This window comes from Urtica dioica, chromosome 1 (assembly GCF_054948205.1).
Source record: "Urtica dioica subsp. dioica isolate 48M chromosome 1, U.dioica_male_clone48M_v1_H2, whole genome shotgun sequence".
Classification (NCBI taxonomy): Eukaryota; Viridiplantae; Streptophyta; class Magnoliopsida; order Rosales; family Urticaceae; genus Urtica; species Urtica dioica.
The window spans coordinates 4,745,821-4,767,809 of NC_142756.1; the positions used below are offsets into that span (position 1 = coordinate 4,745,821).

The window sequence follows — 21,989 nt, forward strand, 5'->3', positions numbered from 1 at the left end:
AACATAACTAAATTGTATTTTCTACGTGACAGTTTTAATTATAACATAAAACAATCAAGTAAGTTAGCTACAAATATAACATACGTACACATTTTTTTTTTGGCAGTCTAGCAAAATAGCCAAAATGAAACAATGAAATTTATTTTTAGCCTACTTTTCACAACTTTTAGTTAAATAATCAACAAGTTTATGTGGCAATAATTAAGGTCTGATTTGCTCTTATTTATTAACAAATTCGTCATTATCTCTCTCATACTTTTTTCCTACACTTTTTTTACATCAAACCATATCTATCTCATATGAACTCGAAATTGAGTGATTCCAAATCCTACGGATTCGTGACGCCGAGATCTTCAAAAATAGATCCTTTGCATTTGATGAAAAATCATGTTTAATACCATAGATGTAGAAAAATCACGTTACTACCTAGGGCTGAAACTGGATCGGTTCGGTTCGGTTTCTTATATTTTTTTATATCCGAATCCGAATATTCGGTTTTTAAAAATTCAGTCAAATATCCGGTCTAATTTAGTCTAAAACCGAAATTCGATTATCCGGTTTCTTAAATCCAATATCCGGTCCAGTATCCGTTTTTCAAAATTCGGTTATCCGATTCATTAAATTTCGGATCCAGTTTTATATCCGGTTTAAACAAACCAGCTATCCAGTTTTTAAAATACATATCTAGTTCTAAAATTATCAAAATAATTTAAATACGAGTACAAAACGAGTCATATAAAGCTCCAAAATAATAATTCATAGTCTAAAAAATAAAAAATAGGTAAAAAATGTTGTGAATTTTTTTTTTTTTTTTTTTTTTTTTTCAAAATCATGGTCTATGTAGTTGTGAAAGACCTATGTTTAATTATTTTTAATTTAATTTTTTAAATAAAAAAAATTCGGTTATATAACCGATATCCAAATTTGTCTAAAATCAAATCCGATATCCGGTCCAGTTTTTGAAACCGGATCGGTTATCCGAATCCAAATTTCGGTTATCTGACGTGGCTCCAGATTTCGGTTTCGGTTCGGTTTGTATATCGGTTTATCCGATTTTCGGTTCGGTTTTGTACAGCCATATTACTACCTTAAATGTGGAAATAACTGAAAGTTTTTTAAATTATCAAAAAAATAAATTGAAACGTAACTATGACGCATTAAACATAATTTTTCATCAAATACAATGGGTCTATTTTTGAAGATCTCGACGCCACGAATTTGTAGGATTTGAAATCACTCAATTTCGAGTTCGTATGAGAAATATACGAATTTTTGAAGTTTTGATGCAAAAAAAAATTATTTGAAAAAAATAGGAGAGAAAAAGTGACGAATTTGTTAATAAATAAGAGCAAATTAGACCTTAATTATTGTCACATAAGCCATTTGACTATATTCCTAAAAATTATTAAACATAGACTAGATTCAAAATTACATGTTTAAAGTGGTTTGATTAGTAAAAATCTCTTTTTTTTTCAAAAAGGGTATAACACACGTAATTTTATTTTGTATGCCATATTGGGGAAAGAACCTTAGATTGATTAAATTTGGTGCTGCCCAGGATCGAACTGGAGACCTTCAGTGTGTAAGACTGACGTGATAACCACTACACCACAGCACCAGCTTTGTCATCTTTCTTGACAAAAATTTAAATCTTTTTTTTAATTGGTAAATTATCAGAAAAATCATACAGCTGTTGCTGTTCTCGTACCAGACTCCAATCTACCATTGCTTGTCTAGGTTCCCACTTCCCACAGAATTGAGTTAAAAAAAAAAAAGAAAAAAAAAAAAAGGAAATTGTGAACTATATTGCTCTACAATGTTTATGTTTTAAAATCTTGTTTACATATGCAAATTATATCCTTTGTTTTTTGTTGGTGAATCGGTTCTTTTGACAATAAAAGAAAATTAAAAATGGGGAGAATTGCTCGGAGCTGTGTGCAATCGATTCTGAAATTGGTGAACTCGGTGACGGGGATGATCGGATTGGCCATGATCCTCTACGCCGTGTGGCTTATTCGTGTTTGGCAACGGAAAATGGACGACTTACCTTTCGGAGACCTTGACGATCCAGCTCCATGGTATTTCATCTTTCGTTTCTTCGCAATTCTCCGCTGTTTCAATTTTTGGGCTGTTTGGTTAATTGGCTTTGAACTTTCGGATTGTTGATTTAAATTTAGGCAAACAATATTCAATATGAAAGCAGTAATATTGCATATAGGTTTTGATTAAAAAATTGAATTTCCGTCGAATTCATGATTATATTACACTATTTCAATTCAATAAAGCTTTTCGATGACCAATAATACATCATTGTCAGTTGAGAAAAGTAATTTATGGTATTCTTTGATTAAGCAGAAGTTTTTATCACCCATTCATTTTCCAGGGTCTTTTTAGGGCTAGGAATTTCGTTAATTAGGTTTTGAATTTGACCAGAACCTCTTTAATCCCTGGGAAGCATTGAACTCTTAACAAATCCAATATGTAGGTGGTCCCACAGAATTGAATTTTCGATGAAGCTATAGCTTGATATTGTCTTCTGAAGTTATATATATATAAAAAAATAAAAAAATAAAAAATTGATAAGATTTTGTTTATTGCAGGTTTATATACACTTTTCTTGGCCTTGGGGCTGTGCTATGTGTAATAACATGTTCGGGTCATATAGCCGCCGAAACTGTAAATGGTTGTTGCCTGTATATGGTATCCTTTCAAATGTTATAGTTTCTTTTTTTTCTTTCGCTTAAAATGATTCATATTTCATACAAACTGGCTCGGACTGTATTATCATTCTCGTGATTGAGTGAATTTTGACTGTTGACCTTAAACTGCATCAGTATATATTGTTTATATGCATCCTCATCATGCTTGAGGCTGCAGTGACCGCGGATGTGTTCCTGAACCGTGACTGGGAACAGGTAAACATTCCAAATTGGATTATACCTGACCAAATTTTTTTATTTTTTCTTTCATATGATATTCTGTTCGAATGCAATGTGGACCAGGACTTTCCACGAGATCCATCCGGGAGTTTTGATCAATTCAAAGACTTCATCAGAGCAAACTTTGAGATGTGCAAATGGATCGGATTGACTGTTGTATCGGTGCAGGTCTGAAACTTTGACATTAGTGATAAATTCGCTTTGTGATTCATCTAAATGTTTCTAGCTAAGTTGTTCACAGCTTGTTTTAAGTTCTACCATCGAACGTTTTTATTTTTGTTCTTTACATACACACAGGATAAATCACAAAAAGGTATTTATCGTTTGTGAAATTTTAGTGCATGACAAGTTTTACACGCTTCAACCTCTTTTTTATGGCTGTTTAGCTCTTCAAGATTTTTGGTAAATCTATTGTCATTGATTTTGCAGGGACTCTCGTTATTGTTAGCAATGGTATTGAAAGCTCTCGGGCCACATCAATACTACGACAGCGATGACGATTATCTTCCTGACCGAGCTCCACTGCTGCAAAATTCTGGTCACCCACCATCGTATGTTGTTGGCGATCCTGCTTGGAGTATCAAGATAAACGATAAGGTAATGGTGTTCAATCTTTTGAAAGAGTCTCATGACCTTTACGGGTTTTAATCATATCAACAACTAGGTAGAATAAAGCAGAATTCATCCAAAATCGAATATATTTTTAAGCAGGATCTTTCCATTTTCGGAGAGATGAAAAGGATTAGATTAAAAAAAATTAGAATTGCGAAATTCTATTATTGAATATCAAACCGTGCGTTAACTATCATCAACTCCCCTACGACAAGATAACGAACGCAGTTCAATGGTTGTCTTGTTTCAGTCAGAAACAATCTAGAAAAATACCCCCATTTCGTTCACTTTCTATAAACGTTTTCATTTACCCCTATGATGTTCTTTCTGAATCTATGTTTCATATTACCACTTAAAAAAAAAAAAAAATCTATAGTACGAATAGATAAAACCCTTCTTGGCTTATTTTATATTTTCTAAACTAGGGTTTAGCTCCTTGCCTAGGACCCGATAGATAACTTGCTAGGTGAGAGCACCTTTAAGCGGGTTTTGAACCCAGAATCTCTTGGAAATAAACCAACGGTCTGACCACTAGACCAAAAATCTCTTAGGTAATCTGCTTAGAGAGGCTAATCATTAACCGAGAGGATACAGGAGACTCCAAAGAGCCAGACATGTGGCTCAGAGGGCAGTCAGAAGAACGCTAGCTCGTGATTTTCGACAATCACTGGAGCAACAACTCGACCCAAATAGGGAGTTATCCCTAAGCAGGAGAAGAAGGGCAAACCTCGTCCCAGCAGAAGTACTCTACTCCTACAACAACAATGAGCCAACCAACAGAGTCTACCAGCACTACGAGGAGTTACGAAGCCTCATAGTGGACGGACAGCAAGACCTAAGGTACATCGAAAGGGAATCTTACGAAACCCTTCGAAGGTCAGGAATGCAGCACATCCACATCGGAATGATGATGCTCAGACTCCAGCTTCTACACCGAGTAGATTCAGGGGTCAGTGCCGTAGTAGTCTTCAGAGATACAAGATGGACGGATGAAAGACAGATCCTCAGCGCCATGACAATGGATCTGGCCAGAGGAACACAAATGGTATACACAATACCAGACATCCTCATAAGCATACACGACTTCTACAACCACATCCAGGTGTGCATACAAACTCGAGGGTATGGCCAAGGATGGACGGGAGGAGATAGCAACCTAATCATCACAAGGTCGCTAATTGGAAGAATCACAAACACAAGTCAGGCAAACTTCAACTACCAAATAGAAGGAGTCTCAGAATACCTGACTAGCCAGGGCGTCCAGGCAGTACCAGGAGAGCCTTGGAGGGCCGTAAACAGGGAAAACCAATGGACCCTGGCACCTTCCACTATTGAGCCACCAATACAAAACCCGACGGGCATGATTGCAAGGCAAGGAGAAACGGGCAACGTCAGCATAAGGTTCACTGACTTTCAAGATACGCACCAACCCCTCCCAGAAGAAGAAGAGGAGGAGAGAAGGCCTGAAGAGAGGGTTCATGTAGCCCTAGTCGGAACCCATTCTTGGGAACTCCCAAAGGAAGGTAAATGGGACACCTTGGGGCAACCATCAGGAAAGTACGACTTCCTGGTAGATTACTCGGCCCCAAAAGAAATACCACCATGGCCAACAACATGCACAGGCTGGGGAGAAGAATGGGAGGAAGAAGAAAAGCAAGCCCCGGAAGAACCCTACCAGAAGTATCAAAAGTTTGAAGAAATCCAAGAAGAAATGTGCTATCCAGTCAAGAAGCCAGATCTAGTGAAAAGTTGGCTTGACCAGCTAGGAGAAAACCCAGCAGAGACCCGGTGGGACGAAACAAGCTCAGAAGAAGAAGACGACAGATCCATCGTCTCAGCAAAAGCCCTGGCAGCCGAAATGGACTACCCCTCAAGGGCGGCAACGGCCATAAAAGCCCTAGAAGTCATGGAAAGAGCTTACCCAGGAGCCAGCGACATACAGTCAGACCAAACAAGCACATTCATACCGCCCAACTCCAACACAGGACAAGTCAGGTACCCACCTGCCAACGCAGTAATCCAGGAAGGGAGTTCAAGCATGATGAATCCCCTAGAAGGAACCAGGAAACCTGGAAAATATGGGAGATCACCAGCCCCATGGAGTCTATCATCTGCCCAACAGACACAGGGCGCAATCTTGGTACTACCACCCGAGATACCAAGCCATGCGGATGCTATAGCAACATGGGAAACAATCACACTAAATCTCCTAAGGGAGATGACGTTTGACTCACTCCAAGACAAAGCAGACTACATCGAAAGTCTCCTAGGAGTAAGAGAGAAGGAGATATGGATAACATGGAGAATGGCCTACCCAGAGGAATACAAGACGATGGTACAAGTCGCAGACGAACCACGAAACATCACAAGCGCCATAAAAAGGGTAATGGGAATTCAAGACCCGTTTACCGGGAATCTCCATGCTCAAAACACAGCCTACGCAGACCTCGAAAGGCTCCAATGCCCCACCTTGGAGCACGTCATGCCATTCCTCAACAGATACTACCAACTAGCAGCCCAATCAGGAAAGATGTGGGCAGGACCAGAACTGTCGGACAAGCTCTTCAGAAAGCTCCCACCAGAAATTGGGCCGACGATACAGAAGGAGTACAGCCAAGCCTACCCAGGGCTCACCACAGGAGTAATGGCAAGGGTCCAGTATATCTCGGAGTATCTACAGAACCTGTGCAAACAGGCAGAACTCCAGAGAAAACTCAAGAACCTCAACTTCTGTAGAACAATCCCGATCCCAGGGTACTACGAGACAGGAAGCGGTAAGAAGAAGTTTGGGATCAGAAAAGCCAAGACGTACAGGGGGAAACCTCACGACTCACACGTCAAGGTCTTCAAAAACAAATACAAAACCACAAGAATGCGAGAAGGAAGCAAATGCAAGTGCTACCTATGTGGGATAGAAGGGCACTACGCAAGAGAGTGCCCAAAGAAACACGTCAGGCCTGAAAGGGCGGCGTTCCTGGATGGCCTAAACCTCGACAACAGCTGGGATGTCATCTCCATTGACCCAGGAGAACCAGACGATGATGATATCTGCTCAATATCGGAGGGTGAAGCACAAGGCATGGAAGACCTGGCGGCCTTTAAAACACAGCTCCCCTATGAGGTAGAACCACAATACGACAACTTATTTGCACTAGTAGTCGTAGCCAACCCAGCAACGCCAAGGCAAGGCGAAGGAAATTGGAGGGTGTCCCTTCCAGTACCAAAAGAAATGGAAGACTGCCAGCATGAATGGGACGACATGACAGTCGTACAACAAGAGACCTGCCACAAATGCAAGGATCCAACAACAATTGGAAGAAAGGCCACCTGCACAACATGCGGCCTCAACATCTGTCCACTATGTGCCGCTCTTGACTACGCCATCAAGATCATCCCGCCAAGAGAAAACAAACTCGACTGGCAGTACAAGAGTAAAGACTCTTTAATCAAAAGTCTCTACGAGCACAACTCGTTTCTTCTTCAACAAAACGAAGCATTCCAAGAAGAAATTCAGAAAAGGGATTTCCCGGAAATACCCTTTTTCGAAGAGGGGGTAGGAGGTACCCTTTTCGAAAATGAAGAAACGATTATGAATGATAAAGGCAAAGGCGTAATTGAAGGGCCCTACCCCAGCAATATAACCTTCAGGGAACAAGACGATACCCAAGGGGAAATCCAAGAAATCTCAGGAGCGGGCGCACTCGAGGAAACTACAGAAGAAATCGACAGAGCCTACACCGAGATGCCAGCTGGGGGTAACAACAAGCTCTACCATATCGTGGTAATCTTCAGAATACCCTCAATCACAGGAGCTCACCCCCTGGAGTTCGAAGTCAATGCCATCATCGACACAGGATGCACCTGCTGCTGCATCAACATTGACAAAGTCCCCACCGAAGCCTTAGAAGAAGCTAAAATCATCCAAAACATCTCAGGAATCAACAGCGTCACCCGAGTGACAAAAAGGCTCAGGCATGGGAAAATGATCATAGCGGGTAATGAATTCTACACCCCCTACATATCAGCCTTCCCCATGAATATGCCAAAAATCGATATGTTGGTGGGCTGCAACTTCATACGAGCCATGAAAGGAGGACTAAGGTTTGAAGGAACGGAGATTACCTTCTACAAGACGGTCACCAAAATCCAGACTACCCTGGAACCCCAGAAGATAGCCTACTTGGAGGAGCTTATAGAAGAAGAGGAGCTAAAAGAAGACATAGCTGCCAACGCCTCAGACTTTGAATCCCTCGCCAACAAAATCAAGAACTCCAAACTCTTGAGGGAATTAGAAGAACAAGGCTACATAGGTGAAAACCCTGTCAGACACTGGGCCAAGAACGAAATCAAGTGCCAACTGGAGATCATAAACCCAGACATCACCATCGAGGACAAACCCCCGGGGGATCTCACCACAGAAGAGAAGGCTCGCTACCAAAGGCATATAGACGCACTCCTGGAATTAGGGGTCATACGGCCAAGCAAAAGCAGGCACCGAACTGCAGCCTTCATTGTCAAGTCGGGAACAACAGTAGATCCCGTCACAGGAAAAGAAACCAAGGGAAAGGAAAGGATGGTGTACAATTACAAGAGGCTTAACGACAACACTCACAAAGATCAGTACTCCCTACCTGGGATTGGAGCTATCATCAAATCCTTAGGAGAAGCCACCATATTCAGCAAGTTTGATCTAAAATCAGGATTCCACCAAGTGGCTATGGAGGAAGAGTCAATCCCATGGACAGCATTCATAAGTCCAGCAGGGCTATACGAATGGCTGGTGATGCCCTTCGGTCTGAAAAATGCCCCAGCGGTCTTCCAAAGAAAAATGGATAACTGCTTCAGAGGAACAGAAGCCTTCATAGCAGTATACATCGATGACATCCTGGTCTTCTCTAAGACACTCAAGGAACATGAAGAGCACCTGAAAGTCATGCTGGAAATATGCAAGAAAAATGGGCTGATACTAAGCCCAACCAAGATGAAGATCGCCTGCAAAGAAGTCGAGTTCCTTGGAGCCACAATCAGAGAAGGACGAATCAAGCTCCAGGAGCACGTCATCAAGAAGATCGCAGATGTGGAGGATAAAAACCTAATCACCCTCAAAGGCCTCAGGAGTTGGCTTGGGGTCATCAACTACGCACGAGCCTACATCCCTAGGTGTGGAACTTTGCTTGGACCACTCTACTCCAAAACATCGGAGCATGGGGAAAGAAGGTGGAAGCCAGCGGATTGGAAGATCGTAAAGGAAATCAAGCAGCTTGTGCGAAACCTACCGGATTTGGAAATCCCTCCGAATCAAGCTTACATGGTCCTAGAAACAGATGGATGCATGGAAGGATGGGGTGGGATTTGCAAATGGAAGGAGGCTAAGGCCGCCTCACAAGGGTCGGAGCGAATATGCGCCTATGCCTCGGGGAAGTTCCCAGTCCCAAAATCCACAATTGACGCCGAAATATTCGCAGTGACCGAATCCCTGGAGAAGTTCAAACTCTTCTACCTGGACAAGAAGGAAATCACCCTCAGGACGGACTGCCAAGCCATCATCTCCTTCTACGAGAAAATGGCAGTCAAGAAACCAAGCAGGGTAAGATGGATCAAGTTCTGCGATTACATCACCAACACAGGGATCACAGTCCACTTTGAGCACATCAAAGGCAACAACAACCAGATCGCGGATCAGCTCTCTCGCCTGGCCCAGAACATAGCAGTAGCCCAGGCCATTCCAGAAGAAGCCCACGATGCCTTAGCACTAATCAGCGAAGGTAGTTTTTCTCACATAGGGCTTATGGCCCAACTTAACAGGTTGCTCACAAAAAGGATCCAAGAAGGAGTCAAGCCCACATGGTACAACAGACCCCACAAGCAGAGAGCTTCTCAAGGAAGGAACAACGAGAGCCACATGAAGACCATTGACCACCCCTATAAAGACCATCAAGTCGCAGGGGTTGTCATACACACAACCATGGCATCCCAGTCCACGCCCAAGGAAGTCACCACCATGGGAGCACATCTCGAAGCTTACAAGGAGCTGCACAGGAAAAGAAAGGAGAAGATGATCAGGGGCCTTCCCCTCAAGGAAAGCCGCATCATCAGTCTGGAACTCATCAAAGAAGAAAAAGCCGCGGGGGACATCCTCAGAACCACCATGACCCAGTACATAGAGCTAGCCAGAACCAAAGAAGAACAGTTCAGGGACAGCTCTACAAAGGACAACTATTGGGGAGACCTCCTACCCTACCTCAGCCAGCTAATCAAGGAAATGGACGTCATCAAAGAAAACGTCAGCACAACCCTTCGTACTATCGAAGGATTAAAGTATTAATTTCCTGAAGGGGCATATGACCTTTGGGAAAAGTTTAGGCCAATAGTATAGGCCATTTTCTTTTGTCGGCCATTAGGCCTGTCGTTTGTTTGTATTAGGCCAATAATTTAGGCCACTTGTTTCTGCGTGTAAGGTAAGCAAGAATCTTCCAGCTGTCGATGGGGCCCAATGAGTACCCGAGCTGAATTATTTCTTTGCTTTTTCCTTTCCTCTCCTCATATATAAGGAGAGTGTTGTGTTCTTAAGAGAGCATCGAACAAGTACGCAAATACTTGAACTTTCTCTCTCTAGCTTTGTGTAAAAGAAATAAAAATCCCAGTTCGTGTTTACTTGTTCCTACTCTGAAATTCTTTATATGAACTACTGTGGTAAGCCGGCCTCTTTAGTTCGGGACTTTGTCAATGTTGATGCAGCAGCAGGTGCATCCTGTGTCGATGATGGCATTGACTTCGAACTCCAGGGGGTGAGCTCCTGTGATTGAGAGTATTCTGAAGATTACCACGATATGGTAGAGCTTGTTGTTACCCCCAGCTGGCATCTCGGTGTAGGCTCTGTCGATTTCTTCTGTAGTTTCCTCGAGTGCGCCCGCTCCTGAGATTTCTTGGATTTCCCCTTGGGTATCGTCTTGTTCCCTGAAGGTTATATTGCTGGGGTAGGGCCCTTCAATTACGCCTTTGCCTTTATCATTCATAATCGTTTCTTCATTTTCGAAAAGGGTACCTCCTACCCCCTCTTCGAAAAAGGGTATTTCCGGGAAATCCCTTTTCTGAATTTCTTCTTGGAATGCTTCGTTTTGTTGAAGAAGAAACGAGTTGTGCTCGTAGAGACTTTTGATTAAAGAGTCTTTACTCTTGTACTGCCAGTCGAGTTTGTTTTCTCTTGGCGGGATGATCTTGATGGCGTAGTCAAGAGCGGCACATAGTGGACAGATGTTGAGGCCGCATGTTGTGCAGGTGGCCTTTCTTCCAATTGTTGTTGGATCCTTGCATTTGTGGCAGGTCTCTTATTGTACGACTGTCATGTCGTCCCATTCATGCTGGCAGTCTTCCATTTCTTTTGGTACTGGAAGGGACACCCTCCAATTTCCTTCGCCTTGCCTTGGCGTTGCTGGGTTGGCTACGACTACTAGTGCAAATAAGTTGTCGTATTGTGGTTCTACCTCATAGGGGAGCTGTGTTTTAAAGGCCGCCAGGTCTTCCATGCCTTGTGCTTCACCCTCCGATATTGAGCAGATATCATCATCGTCTGGTTCTCCTGGGTCAATGGAGATGACATCCCAGCTGTTGTCGAGGTTTAGGCCATCCAGGAACGCCGCCCTTTCAGGCCTGACGTGTTTCTTTGGGCACTCTCTTGCGTAGTGCCCTTCTATCCCACATAGGTAGCACTTGCATTTGCTTCCTTCTCGCATTCTTGTGGTTTTGTATTTGTTTTTGAAGACCTTGACGTGTGAGTCGTGAGGTTTCCCCCTGTACGTCTTGGCTTTTCTGATCCCAAACTTCTTCTTACCGCTTCCTGTCTCGTAGTACCCTGGGATCGGGATTGTTCTACAGAAGTTGAGGTTCTTGAGTTTTCTCTGGAGTTCTGCCTGTTTGCACAGGTTCTGTAGATACTCCGAGATATACTGGACCCTTGCCATTACTCCTGTGGTGAGCCCTGGGTAGGCTTGGCTGTACTCCTTCTGTATCGTCGGCCCAATTTCTGGTGGGAGCTTTCTGAAGAGCTTGTCCGACAGTTCTGGTCCTGCCCACATCTTTCCTGATTGGGCTGCTAGTTGGTAGTATCTGTTGAGGAATGGCATGACGTGCTCCAAGGTGGGGCATTGGAGCCTTTCGAGGTCTGCGTAGGCTGTGTTTTGAGCATGGAGATTCCCGGTAAACGGGTCTTGAATTCCCATTACCCTTTTTATGGCGCTTGTGATGTTTCGTGGTTCGTCTGCGACTTGTACCATCGTCTTGTATTCCTCTGGGTAGGCCATTCTCCATGTTATCCATATCTCCTTCTCTCTTACTCCTAGGAGATTTTCGATGTAGTCTGCTTTGTCTTGGAGTGAGTCAAACGTCATCTCCCTTAGGAGATTTAGTGTGATTGTTTCCCATGTTGCTATAGCATCCGCATGGCTTGGTATCTCGGGTGGTAGTACCAAGATTGTGCCCTGTGTCTGTTGGGCAGATGGTAGACTCCATGGGGCTGGTGATCTCCCATATTTTCCAGGTTTCCTGGTTCCTTCTAGGGGATTCATCATGCTTGAACTCCCTTCCTGGATTACTGCGTTGGCAGGTGGGTACCTGACTTGTCCTGTGTTGGAGTTGGGCGGTATGAATGTGCTTGTTTGGTCTGACTGTATGTCGCTGGCTCCTGGGTAAGCTCTTTCCATGACTTCTAGGGCTTTTATGGCCGTTGCCGCCCTTGAGGGGTAGTCCATTTCGGCTGCCAGGGCTTTTGCTGAGACGATGGATCTGTCGTCTTCTTCTTCTGAGCTTGTTTCGTCCCACCGGGTCTCTGCTGGGTTTTCTCCTAGCTGGTCAAGCCAACTTTTCACTAGATCTGGCTTCTTGACTGGATAGCACATTTCTTCTTGGATTTCTTCAAACTTTTGATACTTCTGGTAGGGTTCTTCCGGGGCTTGCTTTTCTTCTTCCTCCCATTCTTCTCCCCAGCCTGTGCATGTTGTTGGCCATGGTGGTATTTCTTTTGGGGCCGAGTAATCTACCAGGAAGTCGTACTTTCCTGATGGTTGCCCCAAGGTGTCCCATTTACCTTCCTTTGGGAGTTCCCAAGAATGGGTTCCGACTAGGGCTACATGAACCCTCTCTTCAGGCCTTCTCTCCTCCTCTTCTTCTTCTGGGAGGGGTTGGTGCGTATCTTGAAAGTCAGTGAACCTTATGCTGACGTTGCCCGTTTCTCCTTGCCTTGCAATCATGCCCGTCGGGTTTTGTATTGGTGGCTCAATAGTGGAAGGTGCCAGGGTCCATTGGTTTTCCCTGTTTACGGCCCTCCAAGGCTCTCCTGGTACTGCCTGGACGCCCTGGCTAGTCAGGTATTCTGAGACTCCTTCTATTTGGTAGTTGAAGTTTGCCTGACTTGTGTTTGTGATTCTTCCAATTAGCGACCTTGTGATGATTAGGTTGCTATCTCCTCCCGTCCATCCTTGGCCATACCCTCGAGTTTGTATGCACACCTGGATGTGGTTGTAGAAGTCGTGTATGCTTATGAGGATGTCTGGTATTGTGTATACCATTTGTGTTCCTCTGGCCAGATCCATTGTCATGGCGCTGAGGATCTGCCTTTCATCCGTCCATCTTGTATCTCTGAAGACTACTACGGCACTGACCCCTGAATCTACTCGGTGTAGAAGCTGGAGTCTGAGCATCATCATTCCGATGTGGATGTGCTGCATTCCTGACCTTCGAAGGGTTTCGTAAGATTCCCTTTCGATGTACCTTAGGTCTTGCTGTCCGTCCACTATGAGGCTTCGTAACTCCTCGTAGTGCTGGTAGACTCTGTTGGTTGGCTCATTGTTCTGAAAAATGTGTAGTAATTTTAGTCGATAAATTTTCTGCCAAAATCTCTTTCTTTACATCGCAACTAATAAACCTCTTAAATAAGTAAAGCGCTACTCTATGGGGGGAAAAATTCTAAAGCACTATGAACCTACCTATCATTACAATGCTCTTAGAGCATCTCCAATCGAACTGTAAAATGCATTTTGCGGTACGGTTTGAGCTCCATATGAACCTCAAGACCCACGCCAAAAAACGTTTTTTTTGGGGGAGATGAATAGTGTTGCGCCAAATATAGCAAAGCTCAGTTCATTAACTTAAATTAAGAGTTGAGCTGAATAAGTGTTTGTGGTGTTTTGTTTTATATTCCTTAAAAGTTATATCAAAATTTAATTTTGGATTTCATGTTTTTTCAAGATCAAACACATAACTTGAAGTTTATCAAATCGATTCAATTTATTCCCGTAGTCCCCAGATAAATTTTTATTTATTTATTTAGCATACGAAAAAAAAAGAATCATAATTTTGCTACTAAAGTTTGTTTGAAAGTAGTTCAATTATGCACGGGTCGTTATTTTCACAGAAAAAAGAAGAAAGGGGATACCAATTTGATTAGCGTAGAATCACACAAAATAATGAAATTTAACCAAACTTAAGGATTCATTTTAGTTCCCTCCCTCTTGAATCCTACGGAAAATTCCAAATCCGATGCTGGGACTCGGAGCGAAATGCTCTACCAGTGGACTACCACCGTCACTTGAGAGAAGCTTATTAAGATAAATTAATCATCAAAACTCATTTTTAGTTCAGATTGGAATTGAGTTTAAATTTCTAAATAAAATCTTTGGAAAATTTAAAATTCAGCTTTTCAAACAAATTGCTACTTTATTCCTTATCGTTCCACATCTGAAAAAAAAAAAAAAAAAAAAAAAATTAGAACTTCTGGTTCCATTATTGGATTGTAGTAAATCTTTTGTTGTCGATTTGATTGGACTCTACTAATATATTCCCCTTTCTTTTCAACCAGGCACACAGGTAACCTATATGCACCTCTAAGTCTAAAGATAAAGGAACCAATGTCAATAGACATAGAACTTAGGAGTCTCATCATCTCATGAAAAGGAACGCATAAGTCAATGCCATTACTCATAACAGAAGGGCCACATAATATCATCATGTAACGTTTATTATTTGTGAAAACCATCGTGTAAGTATTTGTATTTTATTTGACATTTATTGATTCATTTTGCTGCAATATAAATTAAGCACTGTAAAAAGAATGAAATAATATTTGTTCAAATCGTTACCGATGTCTTTAGCTCCCCGATTGTTTTTATTTTCGCTGATTTAGATTATTAACTTCACATGAAAGACGATTGAATTTGCTAAATTGAAACCCTTTAGTTAAACTAATTTACTCTTTAGTTAAACTTGTCTTTTAAGAGTATCTACAATCCAACCATGAGTGAGATATGATAAAAGAGAGTTGTACTTACTTCAATCTAACTCCACTTTTCTATTAGGGAAAATAACACATTTATACCCTGTGTTTTAGTGAAATGTCGAGTTTAACCCTCGGTTTTCAAAAATGTCGAGTTCATACCCTCTGTTTAACTAAAATGACGAAATTATACCCTCTGTTTAACTAAGATGACGAAATTATACCTTGAAATAGACAACAGTGTCACAAATATTCTTTTTATTGATTTTTCATTGACGTTGACTATAATATTTATATATAAACACCAATTATCTTTATTCATTCGCGCCATATATGTAATTTATTTAAAAACTAAAAAATAAACAACAATCTCTTAATCGTGAAGAACACAGAAAGAGGCAAATGGGTAAACATCGATAGTTGATAGTCATCAAAATCGCATATTCGAACAGAGAATCCAGGATTTAAAGTTATAATTCGAACGCGGAATGAAGTCATTTCTTAAGAGGTACGAGTTTTATTATTTAATTTTAATTTAAGGCTATTTTTATTTCAAAATTGAGAATTTGGAAGTTAGAGCACTGATTTAGATTTGATTTGGTTTTTCTTATATAAAAATTAATATCAATGAAAGGGAGATTTGTGACGCTGTTATTCATTTCATGGTATAATTTCGTCATTTTAGTTAAACAGAGGGTATGAACTCGACATTTTTGAAAACCGAGGGTTAAACTCGACATTTCACTAAAACACAGGGTATAAATGTGTTATTTTCCCTTTCTATTAATAGTTAAATTTCGTATGATTATTAATATTTTTTTAAGAAAATCTTAATCCTTATTTTAATGTATATATGTGTAGTTTATTAATTTATCACAAAACAATATATTTTAAAGTTTTATTAGTTTGGGCACCCAAAGAAGAAAAAAAAGAGATTAACTATTCCATTGTCCCTACCGTATAAGGCTCATCATGATTCATTAGGATCTTAGTTTTGTTTTTAATTTGTTATTTTACTTTTTCAGATAACTTTTGTGAAAAGACGGTGACAAAAGATTTTTCTACCCTTGATGTCCTTCAATCTTGCATTTTTTTTAGCTTTTGCTTTCAGAATCAACTATTCATTTGCATATATAACCAATAAAAGTACTGATTTTCTATATCTTCATGTTACACGTTCCCACTCCTACATAACAACTAATATGAAATGAAGATAAAACTAATTAAAAATATGAGTATGAAAAGGATATAATAATGAAATAATTTGCGACCAAAACAAAACCGATTTCCCTACCAACAGCTGACGAAAGCGTAACTGGCTTCAGGATGTCTAGCGTCGGCAACTACCATAATTATAAAACAAAACATGCCTATCAAAAGAAAAAAAGAAAAGAGGAAATAGTTATACAATTTAATTGTACAGTATAAAAAAATGATATAGGATATAGCAATTTTCTGGAGCCAGGAGATCTTGGGCATTTGAGATGGAAAATATAGAATTTTATCCATCAGAATACTCGGATTTCTGGCATGGAAAATTTTGTGCCGCATCTTACGAGAGAAAATTTCTACTAATTTTTTTTTTTTAATTAGAACGGAAAATTATGTAATTGGAATTCTAATAATGTTTAATTTCAGCAGTGGGATCATCTTACTGTTGGAGATCCAACGAATTTATACAAATTGTTGGCTTATTATGAGGGAAAAAAAAATAATAATAATAGCATTCATTCGCTTTTAACAATCTTTTAAGTTGTTGTCCGATAGTAGACACGAGTTTGTGAATAGACGAGATGTCTTCGCTGAGACAGTAGTGTATTATAAAATTATTTACAATAATCAAATTTTATATAAGATAAAGATATACAAAAATCCGCTCTAGAGACAATTGCGATCCGCAAATTTTTAAACTCATAGTGTTCTTGAGTAAGTTGGATCTTGAGAAACTGTAAGATCACATCATAGTGTTTTTGAGTAAGTTGAATCAAATATTTCCGCCAACGTTTTTCAGCATAACGGTGCATCTAGTTATGTATCTACTTGGAGAAACATTGAAATCCGACGCATATGAAGTTGATGTAACCATTTGAGATATACTTACGAAGACTAAAGCGCTAAACTTGAGGGTTGTATTACCGAAGCTTGCTAATGTTGTAAACAAAGCTTTTAACACTTATCTCAAGGCATCTATAAGGTGTCAATAATCGTTTCAACGTGCAATATTATAGAGTAAAATAATATGAGATTATAGTTCGTCATTTGTATAATTGTAAATCTTATGGAACGAAGAAGACAAAATGGACGAGAAAACAATAGCGTTAGTAGAGAAGTACATAACTAGTATTTAAGTTGTGATTAGTCACAGCTAATTACTCTCTCGCCATTTAGAAGGGTATATTAGTAAATTCTAATAGGCCGTAATATTTACATAACTCACTCAAGCTATAGACACTATAGTAGATATGCTTATTATATAATTTCTAAGGGCCTTCTTTTGGTAAAGCAGATCGTGCGCATTATGTTCTCATTAACCTTAAATTATTGCCAATTTGGCCCAGCATTTTTTTAGCACATTCGCAAGTGAGAAAAAAAAAAGTTCGGTCTGATTTGCCATCGAATTCAAGGTGGCAAAAGCACCAAAAATACAATACAATAATAGATGTCATATTCGTCATATGGGGTGACGTGATTTTAATATGTGCTTTCTTTAAAAAGGATTATTTAGGAATTGTTTTAACAGTCAAAGAACGCCTTTACATAAAGTCGAATATATAAAACTCCACTTTTAGGAGCACTTAGCCTCTTTTTATTTTTGTGTGTTCGATGCATGTATATACGCTGTTTATATTGGGTTGTACACGATAGGTTTGCTTTCATTTTCGCTGGCATAACTTCCTCCCTATTAACCGTTAATCATGGGTTTAGAGTATAAATTAATTATATTTTGTTTCCATGTATCATGATCTCGTGGACTAAAAGCGTGATGTATTGAGAGCATTTGAGATACGAGCACGACCAAGATGATTTGCCACGACCATATATTAATACATAATTACATTACTAGTTAAAGATTTTCCCACTTTATAGCTATCCAAGTAAAGTTGCACCACGTGTCATGCTTATATTTAACAATTATAAAATGTTCACAAAAGAAGTGGTACTCGCCAACCTTCATCAAGAAGCATGTTTCAGCATGTGTGATTAAGCTGTGGAATCTCAATACTAAATTGAATCACAGATAGACTACTCAGGTCTAATTAGAATATTTTTAATGTACAAAATAATTATTTGAAATTAGTTGATTAATACAAGTCAACATTGTAAATTTGTAATGATATAGCCAAAGTTACTTCATCAAAATTTTATTTTAACACAATTTTTTTTTTTAAGAAATTGACAGTGTATATGAACCATTTACTATTTTCAAAATACTCAATGACAAGGAGAAACAAATTTATTTAAACCCGATATTTGCACATTTCTAAAATGATGGCTATTTCATTAATTTAGAACAATGTTTGATAATTTTACAAATCCATTTATTTCTATTGTCAAAGTTTAATAATTGTGTAAATTAGAGATGTAATCTAGGTATTTGCAACACCGAATTTCAATCATAATCTATGAAGATTTGGTTTATTTACTTTAAAATGTTGAAACTTAAGCTAATAAGCAAAATGCCCTAAACTATTAAGGCTTCTTGACTAGACCGCTTCTTTAGTAAGAGGGCGATTTTGTGTATTTAATTTTGACGTGATAATTGGGTTATGCTTGGAACACAAATTTACATCATGAATATTATGGGACAATAAAACTTAAAGGAGGAAGTGAATGAACATCTAAATTTTGTATTGTGTTTGAAAGTTAGAAATCTCAAATCAAATATGCTGAAAATAAGAAGAATAACAACTATCTAGATATATTTTGATAGTGCATCTTGCTTGGGTGGCACTACTCAACAAAATGTCTCTTCTTTCCCTACGTAATCAAATATACAACGCATGAATGAAAAAATAATAGTAAAAATATAAGGAGATACATTTTTTTAGTGTAGTTAGATTTTTAAAATATATAATAGTTAAATAATGATTTTTATTTAGACTTTTAAGGCAAAATAATCACAATTCTCTTTATATTTGATCCACACCGAACAAATGTTACTTAGAAACTATTTTTGATGAAGCAATAATATTCGTCTTAGTTGAGAATATTAGGGTTTGTAATTGAGATGGACATGTTATTGCTGTATTTTACTATTACTTTTTGCATCATTAAGCTTGGTAATTAGGTCAATGAGATCATGATGAGATTAACATCACAGTTATTTTATAACCCAAAACGACGTTTTGAAGACTTTGAAGTCTGAATCAACAACGAATTTAATTATTATGGCATCTGGACCTGGTACATTTTTTTATTGAATAAATGAGCCTACCCATGTGTGAATACAAGACTATCGATTCATAGCAACTATAGGTATATTCTGTTTATTTCTATTTCTGCATAAACCGCAATAGAAAAAGGCTAATAATTCAAAAATCATGAAAACTAGATGAGACTACAATAAAATGTCAAACGTCAATCATTATTCATGTCTAATACTGTGAAATAATTCATGGGGATTAAATATTTAGTTGTGAAATAATATAGAAAAAGAAAATGGTTATATAATTAAAATAAGTTAAGACATAGATATATCGCGACCGATTAGTCTAGACTTTATACCAATCGAGGAAAAAAAATATCACAACGAATCAAGAGCAGCTAAGCGGAATTGGGGAGATCGGAGAAGTTCGTTTTTTGTAATTTATTTATGGGAAAATAATACATTTATACCCTGTGTTTTAGTGAAATGTCGAGTTTAACCCTCGGTTTTCAAAAATGTCGAGTTCATACCCTCTGTTTAACTAAAATGACGAAATTATACCCCATGTTTAACTAAAATGACGAAATTATACCCTGAAATAGACAACAGTGTCACGCATATTCTTTTTATTGACTTTTCATTGACGTTGACTATAATATGTATATATAAACACCAATTATCTTTATTCATTCGCGCCATATATGTAATTTATTTAAAAACTAAAAAATAAACAACAGTCTCTTAATCGTGAAGAACACAGAAAGAGGCAAATGGGTAAACAGCGATAGTTGATAGTCATCAAAATCGCATATTCGAACAGAGAATCCAGAATTTAGAGTTACAATTCGAACACGGAATGAAGTCATTTCTTAGGAGGTATGAGCTTTATTATTTAATTTCAATTTAAGGCTATTTTATTTCAAAATTGAGAATTTGGAAGATAGGGCACTGATTTAGATTTGATTTGGTTTTTCTTATATAAGAGTTAATATCAATGAAAGAGAGATTTGTGACACTGTTATTCATTTCAGGGTATAATTTCGTCATTTTAGTTAAACAAAGGGTATGAACTCGACATTTTTGAAAACCGAGGGTTAAACTCGACATTTCACTAAAACACATGGTATAAATGTGATATTTTCCCTTTATTTATTGTAATAGAACTTTTGTAATGAAATCAAGACCGATCAATATCCAAACAGAACGTATTCGAACTTCTCCTAAAATAGTTCCCTTTTCCGGTTTCTTTCTATTCATTACCTCTAGAGAACAGTTATAGACATCATGGCTCTAATTCATCTTAGGGAAACAATTGATTGTTTCATTATCTATATATTTAAGAAGCGAACTAAAATTTATTTGTTCGTACCCTCCTTATTTTATAATCAATTTAAAAGAAACTGCTAGTAGAGAAGCATTTAATCAGAAGAAGAACATTTATTATTATTGAATTTTAGAGCATGTTGATGCTCGTGAAGTGTGTGTGTGTGTGTAATTTTAAATTTTGTGAAGGAAACTAAGGTTTTTTTTTGCTACATCACTAGTCCTGTTCTTTATCAAGCCTAGTAAAATAACTGCCATGAAAGAGAATAATCACATGTGTTTCTTACGAAATTGGGACCAAAAATTGGAAACTTGGGAATATGTAACATATTTTCCTTTGTGAGATAAATTAGTTCTTTATCAGCATCTTCTTTCTTCTTGTCTTTAAGTTGATGAACATTGGATCACTCGCTAGAAATCCATGTAGAAACAAATAAGCACGCAGACAGAACCACATGATATTATTGAAAACAAACTTGTTATCTTAGTTTCTCTAAAATAAAATATATTAAAAACTGTCGGCAGACATAAAATCAGTTAACTCGCTAAGTAGTAAGAACAAGGGCATTAATATACTAAATATAATCAGCGAGAGAAATATATGGCCCGTTTATTATTACATTTTTTTTCAAAAACAAAATAATATAATACGTTTATTGTGATTTTGCGAAGGCGCGCGTGTAATTCAGTGATTATTGTTTTTTTGAATCACGACATGTCATTGTTGTTGTTACTTATTTATGTGCATGTGTATTATGTAAACGAGTTTATTGTAATTATATTAGTATATAGGCATTAACATCTGGATTATAATTTGATAATAGTCAGATATAATCCATACTATTTGGAAAACAAACAGATTTTTTTTTCTTTCTTTTTCGAAACTAAAAAAATATAGTTGGTCTTTTATATTTGGTCTATCTCTTTTGCTATATGTTTTGGATAAAGCACGAATTAATACCAGACAAAATTCTGGCCACAAAAACACGAGTGAATAATTCACAATAAATTATTCGCAAATCCCGCAATCTCCTCATCAAGTAAATACACATCGTTGAAAATAATTCTATTATTTTGAAAATATAAATATTGAGAAATGGGACCAAATCAATTAATGTTGTTCGCAACAGTGTTCGGAATTCTTCTCCGAATAGACGCATGTGATGAAGGCATTTATATCGTAAAACTGAAATGGATTTTTATATTTGGTAGTTTGTCTTTGTTCAATCTAATTTTCATTGCTTTATTGGAAGTTGTCAAATTTAAGGCCTAATTAGTTTGACATTCGTGTGAGTGCAATCTCAACCAACACTCTTTTCAGCAGGAATTTAACTAATAACGAAAAAAACCTGCAAATTTAGTTCATACGTCGTTATACGAATATTTTGTTCCGCAATCCTTTCCATTTGCTTTTGTTTTTTTTTAGAATGAAAGGTGTGTTATTGATAATATTGATAAAGAGTATATACAAAAAATTATAACA

The 21,989-nt window shown here is 38.3% G+C and overlaps 2 protein-coding genes and 1 non-coding gene across 4 annotated transcripts; 2 read left to right on the forward strand and 1 right to left on the reverse strand.

Moving 5' to 3' along the window:
- Positions 1 to 1,545: 1,545 nt before the first annotated feature.
- On the reverse strand, positions 1,546 to 1,618 carry TRNAV-UAC (transfer RNA valine (anticodon UAC)). The gene has a single exon. It is a non-coding gene; the product is annotated as a tRNA-Val (tRNA).
- Positions 1,619 to 1,701: 83 nt separating this feature from the next.
- LOC149406624 (Tetraspanin family protein) lies at positions 1,702 to 14,698 on the forward strand. 2 transcript variants are annotated; one of them, XM_089607822.1, is made up of 6 exons: positions 1,702 to 2,078; positions 2,601 to 2,700; positions 2,835 to 2,915; positions 3,003 to 3,107; positions 3,369 to 3,536; positions 14,404 to 14,698. In XM_089607822.1, exons 1-6 carry the CDS (start codon positions 1,912 to 1,914, stop codon positions 14,413 to 14,415), a joined length of 633 nt encoding a protein of 210 aa, XP_089463948.1. In that variant the 5' UTR covers positions 1,702 to 1,911; the 3' UTR covers positions 14,416 to 14,698. The 2 variants fall into 2 exon arrangements, with proteins under 2 accessions (XP_089463948.1, XP_089463945.1); XM_089607819.1 differs by having other exon boundaries at positions 2,835 to 3,107.
- Positions 5,874 to 9,876, forward strand: LOC149406625 (uncharacterized). Its single transcript, XM_089608131.1, has one exon. The coding sequence runs from the start codon at positions 5,884 to 5,886 to the stop codon at positions 9,874 to 9,876; it is 3,993 nt and encodes a 1,330-aa protein (XP_089464257.1). The 5' UTR covers positions 5,874 to 5,883.
- Positions 14,699 to 21,989: the final 7,291 nt, after the last annotated feature.

Excerpts from the sequence above, each read along its gene's own strand:
- LOC149406624 (XM_089607819.1), top strand. The coding sequence starts at position 1,912 with ATGGGGAGAATTGCTCGGAGCTGTGTGCAATCGATTCTGAAATTGGTG. Across the intron at positions 2,701-2,834 it reads ATGGTTGTTGCCTGTATATG|TATATATTGTTTATATGCAT; the intron begins GTATCCTTTCAA and ends AAACTGCATCAG. Across the intron at positions 3,108-3,368 it reads TGACTGTTGTATCGGTGCAG|GGACTCTCGTTATTGTTAGC; the intron begins GTCTGAAACTTT and ends TTGATTTTGCAG.
- LOC149406625 (XM_089608131.1), top strand. The coding sequence starts at position 5,884 with ATGGTACAAGTCGCAGACGAACCACGAAACATCACAAGCGCCATAAAA.